The sequence below is a fragment of the Marmota flaviventris genome, chromosome 3 (genome assembly GCF_047511675.1).
Source record: "Marmota flaviventris isolate mMarFla1 chromosome 3, mMarFla1.hap1, whole genome shotgun sequence".
NCBI classification, from domain to species: domain Eukaryota; kingdom Metazoa; phylum Chordata; class Mammalia; order Rodentia; family Sciuridae; genus Marmota; species Marmota flaviventris.
In genome coordinates, this window is record NC_092500.1 from 162,527,413 (window position 1) to 162,541,986 (window position 14,574).

General features: G+C 43.7%; 1 protein-coding gene across 2 annotated transcripts in view; it reads right to left on the bottom strand.

Moving 5' to 3' along the window:
* The window catches only part of Psd3 (pleckstrin and Sec7 domain containing 3), a 468,534-nt gene that overhangs the window by 271,776 nt on the left and 182,184 nt on the right, over nucleotides 1-14,574 (bottom strand). For both annotated transcript variants that reach the window (XM_071610547.1, XM_071610548.1), the window contains exon 4: nucleotides 11,455-11,850. In XM_071610547.1, coding sequence (XP_071466648.1) covers nucleotides 11,455-11,850 — 396 coding nt within the window. The remainder of the gene's footprint in view (nucleotides 1-11,454; nucleotides 11,851-14,574) is intronic.

Below are 14,574 nucleotides of genomic sequence, written 5' to 3' on the forward strand. Positions count from 1 at the left end.
CAATAACCCACAAACCAGAACTTATTATGTGATGCAAAGTTTAACCATGTTAAATGCACACCTAATCTTAGGTGACTTTTGTTTTCTAGTCTCATTTCTAGTTTTGTTTTTCAGCAATGGCTGATAAAAAGACATCTGTTGTCCCGTTGTTCAAATCCTACTTCACACAGCCCGAAGCAGAGGGGACACACTCACAGCTGTCAGATACAGACAACAGCTGCCACTGAAGCATCTGAAAGAGCAGGGATAACAGGAGTTGGGTGGTGTGACCCAGACACAGCCGCCAGACCCAATTAATGGATAGCAGAGTCCACAGCAGTGCCCCAGAGGGGAACAGATTAACTTCAGTTGCCTTCTTTGCCAAGATTTTAATTTGGGTTTCTGGTATTTTTGTTGAGATGTGGGAATTATGGGGATCAGCAGGTAAAAGAACTAAAAGTTACCTTATAACCAGAGCACATAAAATTATAGACAAAATGTAATATGCCCTGGTTCACCAGAAAATGATTATACTTATAACACAGCAATTTTATTCCTAAATATAGATCTAGTCTTAGGACACTCTTCTATATGTGCACAGGAAGCCACAAAGAAGAACATGGGCACGTTACTGCACTGTACGAAGTTTAAAAATACAAGTCACAGCCGGCTGCTGTGGTGCCCACCTGTAATCACAGCAGCTCAGGAGGCTGAGGCAAGAGGACCATGAGTTCAAAGCAAGCCTCAGCAACTTAGTGAGGCCCTAACCAATTTAGTAAGACTGTCTCTAAACAAAATATAAAAAAGGGCTGGGAATGTAGCTCAATGATTAATCACCCCTGGGTTTAGTCCCTGATACCAAAACAAAAACAAAACAACAACAACAAAAAAAAAAAAACACAAGTCACAGCCAAAATGCTCACAAATAGAAAAATAAAATGTAGTCACACATAGTGAATACTATACAATAATCAAACTGATAAGCAAAAGCTTTTTAAGTTATTAAAAATGATTTTCAAATGTTGAAGTAAAAAGTGTTACAAAGGGAAACAAGAGTTTAGTTCATTAAGTTAGTTCATGAAGTTCAAAAGCACATTAAGTGATACCATGGTTATGGCCACACCCCATGCTGTGGTGATGTATATCAGCACATGGCTACCCTGACGGAGGGAGGGAAGGAGGAACAGGACCAGAGGCATTCACAGGAGTTTGCAATTCATCTGTTTTCTTAAGTGGGCTGGTGAGGTCACAGGTGTCTATTATCATCTGCATTTGCTGGCCTCCCTCAAACATTATGCAGTTTGAAAACGTCAGCTGCTTAGTGGCTCTCCTCACCTGCTCTGGCTGCCAAACTAAGAGAATAGGAGTCAAGAGGTCTTTAACTCCCTTAATTCCCAACTCTGAAAGTCCCCAGAGCCAAGCAGCTGCCACCAGTTGTACCACAGTTGGGCTCCCTCCCTCTGGAAAGCCACCCTGTCCTACACCCCCACACACACACCCATGTATGCCCACCTTGTCCTGCAAGGCCCACTTCCAAGAGAGCCACTCTCCCAGGAGGGAGCCCTGCCTTGCTCCCCAGGCTCTGTACTGGAGTCTGTGAGGCGATCCCCCTTCCCTTTCGGAGTCACCCAGGCATAGCCAGCAGCCAGCTCATTAAGCTCTTCATTCCACAAAAAAATGGGTGCCTGGTGTGTATCAACCCCTGTGCTAGAGGTTCTCGAGGCCCAAACCCAAGACTTAAGGAGTCTTAGTTGACAGCCTAATAAGAGGGACAGGCCTGTCCCGACTAAACCTCATACAAAATCCTAAAACAGTTGTTAAGTGAACGCCAAGAACCAATAATAAACTTTTACGATTTTGTTTCACAATAATGATTATTCAATGCCTCGTTTTTCCTGAAGACCACAGTATTACTCTTGGCAAGAAAATATCACCTTGTTTGTGTGGAGGCGGGGCTGCTAAATAGAGTCATTAGAAAGACAATAAAAAGCTGTCATTGTGACTCCTCACCTTCAGTCATCTAAGGCTCTTGGAATTTTTATGAGCTACTCACAACACCTGAGGTCCTCCCTCCACCTGCCAGGCAGACCCGGTGGCTCCGAAGCAGCTAGAAGGACAACATGCCCCTGAGGGGACCTGGCCAACATTCCTGGGCACTCATTAGCACAGGTGGCCTGCTGTCCCTTTTCCCATTTAGGGAAATGGAGGGTGGGAGAATTGGCTCAATCTGAACCCAAGCAGCCTGATGGAAGAACCCTCCACTGAACTGTTTGTGGTAGTCGCCTCTCCCTTCGCCGGACAAAACCCCTCAGATGATCAACTAAAAGGCAGACAGTGTTATCTGGCTCACTGTTCCAGGGTTTCAGTCCATGGTGGCTTGTCCCTGTCACTTTGGGCCTGTGGTGAGGCAGCACATCATGGTAGGAGCCCGTGAGTAGAGAGAAGATGCTCACCTCAGGGCGCCAGGGAAGAGACAGGGAGGGAGGGAGAGGCCAGGTCCTGATATCTCCTCTAAGGGCACGCCCCTATGACCTCACTTCCTCCAAGTAGGCCCCACCTCTTAAAGGTTCCACAACTTCCAATACTCCCCCAGGCTAGAGACCAGGCCTTCAGCACAGGAGCCTTTTAGAAACGTGTAAGACCCACACCACAGCTGGGCACAGTGACCCACGCCTGTGATCCCAGTGACTCTGGAGCACGAGCCTGGAGGATCGCAAGTTGCAGGCCAGCTTGGGCTTTTTTTTTTTTTTTTTTTTTTTTTTTTTGGTAGTTGTAGATTGACAGCATGTCATGTCTTTATTTATTCATTTTTATGGGGTGCTCAGCGCCTCACACATGCTCCGCAAGTGCTCTGCCACTGAGCCCCAGCCCCAGCCCCCCAACTTGGGCATCTTAGCAAGGCCCTAAGCAACTTAGTGTCTCAAAATAAAAAGGACTGGGGACAGAGCTTAGTGATAGAGTGCCCCTAGGTTGAATACTCAGTACCAAAAATAAAAAATAACAATACTGTTTCCTAACAAAAAAGTCAATCCACCCCTGTATTTCTAGTACCCTATGTTACTACAGCAGAGAGGCAAGAAGTCAATTCCAGGCCCACAGCCAGGAATACTCTGCTTTTAAAAATCTCTGTTAGGTGGGCTCTCCCTACCACAAGCACAGTTACCTTTAACAGGCCTGCTGACCCAAGACTGCAACTGTGTCCTCCTCAGCTTTGAATTCTGCCTCTAGCCAAGTTCCAGTGAGTGCTTCTCAAACTTTTGGGACTTGTGGAATCCCCTGGGAATTTGTTAAACTGCAAAATCTGAGATGCTGTAGTTTTAACAAGGTCCATGCTGATGTCCATGCTGTTAGTCTGAGATGGATTGATGGATTTACTGGGCTGCAAATCAGAATCACTGCAAAGTCAGGGATGCTGTCAGTGTCCGGGAGTCACTCTAGACCCACAGAGTACAGAATCTCCAGAGAATCAGAATTTGAGAGAAACCCCCACCTAAGTCTAAGAACGTCAAGTCTAAGAATCACTTTTTGTCAGCTTTATTATACAAACATGGTCCATGGACCACAGTTGTAGCTTCTCCAACTTCAGTGTATATATATATATATATATATATATATATATATATATATATATATATATATATATATAAACCACCTGCATTATCTTGTTAAAATGCAGATTCTAATTTAGTAGTTAGGAGTGGGATCAGAGATTCTGAATTTCTAACAAGTCCCCATGTGAAAGCTATTAGGTAGCAAGATGATGAGTAAAAAAAGGTCAGAAAATTTCAGTAGTATGTGTGCATTTGATTTATAAAGCTTTCCTTTCATAATTTTAGATGCAGAGACTAGCACATGGAGGTTCAGGGCACAAGAGGAAGGAACCTGAAACAGCGTGTGAAGCATGGGGATTATGAAGCCACAGCATGTTTCTAATATTGGTTTTTATAGAGTTTAATATTAAACTTCAGTAGCATCAGTGAGAAAGATTCTAGTCAACTTCCCCAGCACCACCACCACAGCCTGTTGCTGGTGCTGAAGATGAAGGCCCTGCTGGGAGTTGGAGCCAATTCAACATGGACCCTACCTCTGCTCATAAAACACTTTAAGAAATCAAAAGGAAACACAGGATTAAAGCACTGGAAACATGCCCAATGGAGTTTCATGCAAATTTGTGGTTCTAGGTAGAATACTTTCAGAGAACTATTTACATGGGAAAGACCCATGACTTTTTCCCTCCCCAAACCAAGGATCGATGTATAACATCCAGGGACATAAACCTGATGTTAAGTGACCTCTGCTAAGAACAATGTTGTCACTTCTCTAAAAGTTAAAAATTGCCCGGATGTATGAATAACAAGGCTGCTGTATCTATCATCCCAACCAATTAAAACACTAACCACCATTCCAGTTTTTACTGAAGGTCATGGTTTTCCTTGTAATAATTTATGCTCCCAATGTCTGTTATCATTTGAGGTCAGCTTTGATAAAAGATCACCCGGGTAGCCAGCTCCTTACTAATCTTCACCGCCAATGTCCACGAGCACCCATGGAAATATGGTTGGTTGTTTAATGTTTAAACCACAGAATCAGAACATCTCTGAGAGTAAAACTAGTTCAAATCCAGGACCACTTCCTAAATCATCACAAATTTATACAAGAGGCACCCAACAAATGGACAGTCCATGGCCACCGGAGCCAGGGCCATGTGAAGGCCCAGAAAGAACAAGCAACAAAGAGTGCCCGGCTTCCCCATGGGGGTCCCTGACATCAGCCTATGGTGGAGAAGGGAGGCAAGCACAGAAGAGAAACTGGCTTTTCAGGGCAGACTGTCTACAAAACAGTGTGAGGAGCCGCAAGGGCCCGGGTGCTCCTCTTTGCTGGGTGCGGGCACCTCTCAAGCCCACCCTCAGCCCACTCCCTGCCCGAGCGCTTCTTCACTCTCACAGCTGCAAGCATCATCTGGGAGAGGGGTGACTTCAAAGTCTCTCCAGTGACCTTCGATGCTACATTCCCACTACCCTCCATGAAGGACCCTCACACTCCTCAAATCAACCTACTTAAAGCTGATCTCCGAGATGTTCTACAAACCCCCCGTCTTTCCCCGATTCCTGCCGACTGCCTCTGGATTCAGTAAGCCAACCTGCTTGAAATTGCACCAGCGGTTTGAGTCAGCCCCCCACATCCTACACGTAAGACATGCACCAAATCCTTGTGTCTTAATTTTTTTTTCCTTTACCAGGCTTTTTCTTTCCTAATTCCTTATTATTCCATAAAGTATGACCTAGACCACTACAAAGACTGTGAATAAACTGAAGGTGAATGAATATTCCCTGACTAGAACTTAGCAAATCCTTCCAACAAAATCATAAGAATTGTAAATTGGTTGGAAAGGTTATTTCCATTTTACCGATAAGGATCAGAGTTTCAAGAATGAGACAACCTACCCAAGATCAAACTGCCAGTAATCCACATGTTAATTCCACCTACCACAGTGCATTGCACTCGATAAAAAGGAAGTGATGTTTCAGGAAGTCCAGAAATAAGTGTCTCAGAAGGGTTAGGGCTGGGAAGGCTGGGTGCCGAGGCGGGTGGCAGTGCGGATGTTCAGGGAGTGGCACGATGGCTCCTCCTCAGGTGCTACTGTTGCTGCTAGTCATTTCATCATCATCTACTATGTGCCAGATATTATTAGTCGGCTTGACTTTCTTTCCTGTGATTCACCTCACTTGCCCCTCCCTCCTCTATGTAGGTATTATTAATTCGCTTTTGCACTTGGAGAAGTTCCCAGATTTTATGTATTTACTCACAACTGCTCACCCAGTAAGTAACTGAGACAGGACTCAAAACCAAGTACCACTGTGGGTGAATCCTAATGGAGTCCCCACCCCACAGCACTTAGCAGGAACTCCTCTATGGTTAAAAAAAAAAAAAAAATCAAAATTCACCACTACATCCACTTCAGGAAGCTAGAAAGAAAAAAACAATGAGACCTTCCTAAACCACAGAAGAAAAGAATTAAAGAGGTGAACAGAGCCACAGCAGCCCACAGTGAACCACGAGGCAGCGCAGCTTCCCGATCCTAACTACGGAGAGTCGGGAGCTCCCTGGGCACCCAGATCCCTAGAGACAACGTCACGAAGTCAAAATAGTTTCCCTGTCATCGGCTCAGCTAACCCCACACTATTTTATTATTTATATGGTGTATGAAAATGTTTTTTTTGGGTTTTATATTGGGATGCCAGAAAAATTTCTGAAGTCATACTTCCAAAAACTTTCTGTGTGACTCTTTATTTCACGCGACTTCTTCCTAAGCAGAAAGGCACGAAGGAAAGAGACAAACTGAAGACGACAGAGGATCCTTCTGAACACCAGCGTTCCATGTGAGATGGGGTGGGGGAGTCAGGAGGAAGGCAGAAAAACCACAAACACCAAATTCAGAGTGGACTGAACACTTGAAGCACTTTCCTCAGGCCTGTCAGCTGCACACAGATGCAATCCACCCCTTCCCCGAACTCCTCAGTATCTGAAGGAAAAGCTAGGAAGCGGAGACACAGAATCCATCTACTACGCGGAAAAGGTAATTTTAAAAAGCAGTTTTAAAAAGCCAGAAGAGAAGTTCCTGCCACATGACTGCATTTGCTCTCCTTTCCTCTCTGTCCAAACCCAAGCTTAAAAGAAGCTGACAACATTCGGGTCTCTGTGGTCACAATGACAACAGCCGTGCCTTATGGTCTTTGGGTCAGAACTTACTGATTGGAGTTGTGGTCCTCAGCTGATAGGCAGGCAAAAGAGAAGCACCCAGACACAAAGGAACCCATTGGAACACAGACAACTGCAAGTCCCTATCCTTTCTAATTTGGGAGCCATGTGACTGGACTTCACACAGCACCGCTGACCCTGGGCAGCCTGAGTGCCTGTAGTTGGACCACAAAGGGAGGAGATGTTACTCTTTGCCCCTTCATTAAAATATTGTGTTACACACACAGCAGGGCAAGCTGTCTACCGGCTGACAGGCAGCTCCTTGGTAAACGGTCCATCAGTCTCGAGCACCTGACAGAATCATTTCTGTCCAGACTGATTCCAAGACTTTTAAAGAGGCATTTTATCCTTACCAAGAGTGATCCATCTGATATCACAAAGGTACACACTGCTTTAATCAAAGATAGATAGTGAGATAAATACTCAAAAAAAAATGTTCTTCCCAACCAGCTATTAGAATAAAATAGATTTGGAATATTTTTTTTCTTGGACTTAGGGTAGGGACAGAAGCAGGAAACAACTTGATCTCCCTATAGCTACCAAAGCACAGCTAACTCCAGATTGTATCTGAAAGAGGATGTTCCAAAGTGCTCATCGCAACTCCCCCGATTCTCACCTTTCTTTAGAGTAGCAAAGGAACAAAATAACATCAGCACATGCTCAAAAGAAATCACTGTCAAATACTGCCACTGAAACAATCTTTCATGACAAAGTAAAAAAACACATACTAAAATATGAAAGGATTTAAAAATATTTCCAAGCAATACCAAAACAAATATTTTTGCTGTTGCTGTTGTTGAAGGTATTTGGTCCTGTTTAGGATCCATCATGCAATCATTATCAGTCATCCCCTTGATTGAAGAGCTCAATTCAGCACAGGTCCTAAGAGCATGGGCTCTGGAGGCTTACTGCTTGGGTTCAGGTGCTGGGTGTGCCTCTTACCATTTGTGCAACCTTGAGCAAGTTATTTAACCTCTCTGTGCTTTAATTTGTCTGAAAAATGAGAACAGTAATAGCTTCATTCTTTCTTCCAGCTTATTAAGAGACTTAAAACACCACAGCTTTACCAAATAAATAAAACCTGTGGGCCTCAGGTTTTATATAAAAGCACAATTAGAGACTAGGCTAAAGTAATCTTAGAATATTTTCTACTAGCTAACAACTAATACTGTATACATTAACATCAATTCAGATGGGCCTAATTTCCTTAAGTATTCTACTAAATATCAAAGGGCATTATTGGGGGATATTCAGTCTTATTGTCCTTTCTTCAACCCTTCCTCAGAGTTCATTTTAGCCCATGTGGTCAGACCTCAGCCTAGGACCCAGGAATACCAGAGACCCATGAACAGAAATGGAGCACCCAGCATGTCAGCTTGTTGTATTGATCACCTTTCTTTTGTAAGTATTGTACTTATTAATAAAATTGGATGATATTCTTTTCCTTGAGTTCGAGCTGACCCTCAGGACTTGGCTGAGGGCAATCAATTACACTGACTACTGTGCAGTCAGCAATCTAGGCTGGATTTCCTCAGCAGGCACAATAACTCAAAGCCTACTTCCTTACCTCTGCAGAGGGATGTTTTAAAAGGCTGCTCATTGATTGCTTTAAAATCTTATGGAAACAGGTTTATTAATGACTTGTTAAGTTTTCCCTCAAACTCAACAACACGCCCCGACCACCATCAAAAACAACCACCAGTGCTGGGGGTGTAGCTCAGTGGTAGAGGCCTGCCTTGCACCTGTGATACACTAGGTTTGATCCTCAGCATCACATAAAAATAAAGACACTGTGTCCATCTACAACTAAAAATAAAAAAATACACCAACCACCACCAGCGCTCCAATTAAAACTTAGTTTCTTGAAAAGAGACCAACCCCAGTTTCTATTTCTGAAGACACATGGCATGAACAGAGCAGATGGAAAGAAACAGTAATGACATTAAAGACCAGGCACCGAGAGCAGCGAAAGAACCAGGTCTAGGCACCAGGTGACTTGAACTTGTGCAAAGGCTCCATCAGTAGAGAGTCATGTGACTTTGGGTAACTTTTCCCAACAAAATGGGACACAGATTCTTTATCATAGAACAAAGTCAAGGGGGAATGCGGGTAGGAATGAGATGGACATCATTACCCTAGGTACATGTATGACTGCACAAATGGTGTGACCCTACTTCATGTACAACCAGAGAAGTGAAAACTGTGCTCCATTTATGTAAAATGAATCGAAGAGCATTCTGCTGTCATGTATAACTGGTTAGAACTCATAAATTTAAAAAATAAAAAAGATAAAAAACCCAGGGTCATCTAAGACCCTTTCAAACTGTACTTCCTCAGCCCACAATACTAACACAATTCTTCTGATATTGCAACTTCTCCAAAACACCTAAGAAATGGGGGGGGGGGGGCGGGTTAAAGAAAAATACGAGACCTTTTTAGTTCCTTTAAAACTTTTTAGGATCATTCTGTCACACACACACACACACACACACTTTTAACCTTAACATAAACATACACCTCAAAATAAAACTTCCTTCACCTACAACCACTTACTATCTTATGTCAACTCAAAGGATACAAAATGAGGAGTCCCGTCAAGCTGCTCTGTCCACATGGCTGCAGCCCTGGAGGACCAGGGCAATGACCGCCAGCCAGGAGACCTGGAGGACAAGGGCCAGGGCTGATGAGAAGCAGGCTGGCTGGCCTCTGAGGTACATCTCCCACAGTGTTAGAATTTGGACTTTTATCACTGGCGAGGTATCACGGCCTGATGATGCAGGTGACACAGCTGAAACTTCATCTCCAGACAGCCTGAAGAATTTAGGCCACTAAATCTTAGGCTAAAATACTATGACCTACTCCAGGATGCTAAGGATTTGACTCTGTCCGTGCTAATGCCCCGCACCCAGGCTGCCCAGACCATGGCCGCTTCCTGTTCTCCGTGGCTGTCCTCCAGTTCCCTCCTGTTCAGACACTACTCGCCTCATACCTTCATGGACACACCTTCCCTGTGGCTTCTGCAGTAAACCTCTCTGCCCAGACCACCTCCAGTTCCTGACCTGGTTTTGATCAGATGTAAACAGCTTCCATTCACCCTAGAAAGTCGGGTTGGAACTGAGAGGAAATTATCTACATGCCTGTCACACAGCACTCTGTCACAATTTAGTCACCAGGGATGATGAGGAAGCAAAGGACTAACTTGTCACCCTCCCCTGGGGAACATCCCCTCTCAAGGGTGCCTCCAGTTAGAATCCCCCACTCTCTGACACATTTCCTTTTCAAGGATTCCCCACCTCGGGACACCCTCCCCTCTGGGACCCTCAAGGAAACCCTCAGAGTTCATTCCCCTGGGGGACCCTCAGAGAAACGCTGTTTTGAGGGACACACCTTGGGGACACCCTCCACTCGGAGATATAGGAAGTCTACACTTGGACTTAACAGATGCCCAATTCAGAGCCAAACATTTCCTCAAGCCCCTACTTATACCAGGCGCTGTGCTAGGTGCTCATCCATGTCAACCCTTTCAATCTCATGGTCACACCACACACAGGGTATCAGACCCCATTTTGCAGATAAATAAATCAGCCTTCAGAAAGAATAAGTGGCTTGTCCAAGTAATTCAGACCCGAGTCTTGGGCTTCTGAGACCTTCTTTTCATTCTCTGTGACCCACAACCAACACCCACAACCAATTTCACAGGAGAATGCGGAACTACAATGTTACAATGTACCAGCCTTGAATTTGCTCATCCAATAAAACACAAACCTATAAAATAGTTACAGAAAATGCCAACACAGGGTCAATTGTTCCAAAAGAGATTTGCTGAATACCTGTAGTACGCATACTGACTTTTTTTTTTAAGCACTGATTTTCTTATATAGCTTTATCCCTATTTAACCTTCCTTCCCTCCACCACCACCTAAACACACAATACACACAGGGAAGAAAAAAAAAACATCAAAACTAAATTCATAAAATGTATAAGGTTTAGTGTTCTCTGACCACTGATGGAGATGCTAAATGAGAGGCAGATGACCTGAAAGTGATGGTTAAGAAAAAAATGAAATGCTAGATAATCCACAGCTGCAGAAGGAATCCCTAAATGACAGGGGATGGTGCACGTAACCGAGATAATCTGTCATTTTACCTCCCAGATGGACTTCAATCCTGAAGTAGAAAATAAGTATTTACAGACTTGCCAAGCATCAGCTTTATCAAGCATCCGTATCAGATCCTCCCCTCCATCTCAGGAACAGGTAGACAGCCAGACAGAACAGGATCTTGGGGAATAAAGGGCTAAAAGAGTCTGGTGACCATCAAACCCAAATCCCTAGGCATACAATCAAGGAATCTCTGGACTAACCCAATGACCTGCTCCATGTCACCAAGAAATGCTGGTGCAGAATATAGCTCTTTTGTCACAGTAGAGGCCACTGTCAAGCCTCCTGGCCATCCACAAGCACTTGCTAGTATCTACACAAGGTAATCCAGGGAACACCACAGAAGAGAAGGCACACAGCTGGCCAATTTGGCAAACCACAAAGGTGTACTGTGCCAGACCTTAAAACCCAAATTACTTTTTACTCACATCATTTGCTTATATCCAGTGAAACTGGCCCAAATGATTTTGAAATATAGTAGTCCACATTCCTATTTCCCAAAGAAAGAACTCTACAAACACAGCCACCACAAAATGAGCGACAGTGGGTCTGGTACCTTCCCCAGAAGGCCATCTCCGGGGGGCCTTTCATGTACATGGAGTCGCTGGCATCATTCAGCCCGTTGGTGATCCCGCCAGAGTAGCCCAGGACGATCCCGCCATCTGCTGAGACACTCAGGACATCCTGGTGTCCTCCCGCTGAGGTCCTCTCCAAGAACTGACCCCCTTCTTTAATGCGCTGCTGGATCATTGGCGTAAGGGGCATCTCAAAGCTGAAGTAGCTATCTGGCTCCGAGTAGAGTGTCTCCAGCGACTCTGCACTGTAGTACAAAGAAGTGTTGTCCAAGATGGTCTCAAACTGGGAGCTGTACACGTCAGTGGAGTCCTCGGTGTACCCTGGCCCAAGCAGTTCATCATCTTCGCCCCTGAGGTGCTCCTCCTGCTCCAGGATCCTAGAATGAAAATAAGAGTAAAGAATTTCAATACTAGGTGATTGTGGGGGGGTTGCACTGCTGGGGACTGAACTCAGCAGCACTCGACCACTGAACCACATCCCCAGCCCTATTCTGTATTTTATTTAGAGACAGGGTCTCATTGAGTTGCTTCGCACCTCACTTTTGCTGAGGCTGGCTTTAAACTCACGATCCTTCTGCCTTAGCATCCCAAGCCTCTGGGAGGATTACAGGCATATGCCAGCACGCTTGGCAGGTTAATTTTTTTTTTCTCCTTCAACCTAAAAAAACATGATGTTCTTCTGTAGGTATAGCTCATATTCACTGAACTTGTGTGTTAACCACATTTAGGTTTTTTTAAGTTTTTGGAGGTTCTGGGGATTTAACCCAGGAATGTTCCACCAATGAGCTACATCCCACGCCCTTTTTATTTTTTTTATTTTGAGACAGGGACTTGCTAAGTTGCCCAGGCTGGTCTAGAACTTGCAATTCTCCTGCTTCAGCCTCCCAAATCACTGGGATTACACGTATGTGCCACCATGACTGGCTTAACATATTTAGGAAAGAAGATACGAAACACATTTGGGTTTAAAAAAAAAAAATTTAGCCCACATGTGACTACACTGTAAATAATTTAATAAAGTTTCAAACCAGTTTCTTAATGTATGAATGCATCTGGTCCAATGAATATTTGCATAAAATATTAAATTCTCAGCTATGCTCCAAAAATTCTGACCATATACAACTACCATCATTTTTAATTATGATAGAAGCAGATAAACATACCATGCAAACTTGATACAGTAAATTTTCTGAAAAATATACACTAAACTGAAAGGGAAGGTACTGGGGAATAAGACAGATCGAATTGTTATGTACATGTACGAATATGGCATAAGGAATCCCTCTTTTAGGTATAATTTTAATGCAACAATAAAAATAATTTTCTAAAAATACACTAAACTTTCATCAGTTATTAATACTTTCTGATTTAAATAAAAACAAATGTCCTGGAAAGGATGACTTGAGCAGAATCCAAGGGCTGCCCTCTGCTGACAACAAAGCCACATTGCAGAGAGCACAGGTCCAAAACTGCCCCACCATGAATGACCTCAGGGACATAGTAACTTCAGGGCCACCCAAAGAGGCTAGCAGCAACTTACAGCTGATAAACTGGGTGGGACACTGATTTTGACAGACAAATATGAAAAATACACAACATGTTTTTCAAATATTAAAAATGAACGTCAGTATTACTAAATGAAGTTTAAAACTTGGTGAGGTGGATCAGTAGTAAAAGCAGGAGGTTGAGCCAGAAAAAGGGCTGAGTTATATACAGCTCCATGGCAGAACTTTTACCTAGCAAGCGTGAGGCCTTGGATTGATCTCCATCATGCGGGGGTGTGGGGGGGAAGACAAGAAAAACCTGGGGCTTAATTCTGGCTATGCCAATTACTACTATGTCACTTTTTATGCAACTTTACTGAACCTCTCTGAGCCTCCAATTCCTATATATAGGAATAATAAGTAGAAATAGGAATTATCTATTAAGTATCTCATAAATAATCCATAGTTCTGGTTATTACCAGAAGACAACAATGCAGTTGTGCATGTTGTGTTTTAAGTTGTGGAAGGTCCACCATGTACCAAATTCTATTCTGGGCTTATATCTCGTAAGGTCTTCCCACTGACCCTGGAATAAGAGACAGAGTTCTATGCAGATGCTCCTTCCCACAGCCTGGCTAACTCTTATTCATTCCTCAAATCTCAGCTTAATGACCATTTCCAAAAAAGGGCCTTAGCCAAGTCATCAACTGAATGAGCCTCTCCCCATCCACCCAAATTATTCTGACGTGTCTTTGTTGTTTTCCTTCATAGTACCTAGCACGATTTGTGATCCCACGCTAATTAATGTGTTTACAGGAAAAGTGTTTTTCCTCAGTGGTCAATTCCATGAGAACAGTGACCACAGACTCTATTAATTTTCAACATTCCTTTACGCCCTGCATCTCACAGGGTCAAGGACAGTAAACAGTGGGGAAATATTTGTGAAAAGAATGGAAGGAAAGAGAAGAAAGAATGAATTAATAATCTGAACATAACTACACATTCTGACAGGAATATAAATACTAAGCCATATGCCACGTATCGAGGCTGGTTTGAGGAAGCCCTGGAGATTTTACATGCTAGGGGTGGGAGAGGATCCTAATGGTCTTCCCAAAGGAGCACAGGTCTCAGCAGATGTGTTAACTGCAAAGGAAAAGACATCTCCTTGTATAGAACAAACACAAAACTCAAATCACAAAGAACACTTCCCGCTTGACAGAGATGTGCTCCTACATAAGCTCTAACACAGGTGTCATGAGGGCTAACAGGGTCGAGGGTGCACATTCCAGTGCAGTTCACAGCAAATGACTCTACCCAAAGGCACACAGGTGGTCAATGGGTCCTGTTTTCCATTCATCCAAGCATAGAGCTGGTACGGATCTCAGAAATGTAGACCAGGATGAATATCATGCAATACCAAGTTTAGACACCAGGGCCACAAATCAAAACACATACTACTTGTGAGAAGAAGGGAGTCCCATGTGAGTTCCACAAACAAATGAATTACAGAGTCTTCGTCTGCCCTTTTGAAATGTGTTCTCTAAACATGGAAAACTCCAATCCAGAACTTCTGGGTTCACATCTGAAAGCAGGCTGCATTGTAACTGGTGTGCACTA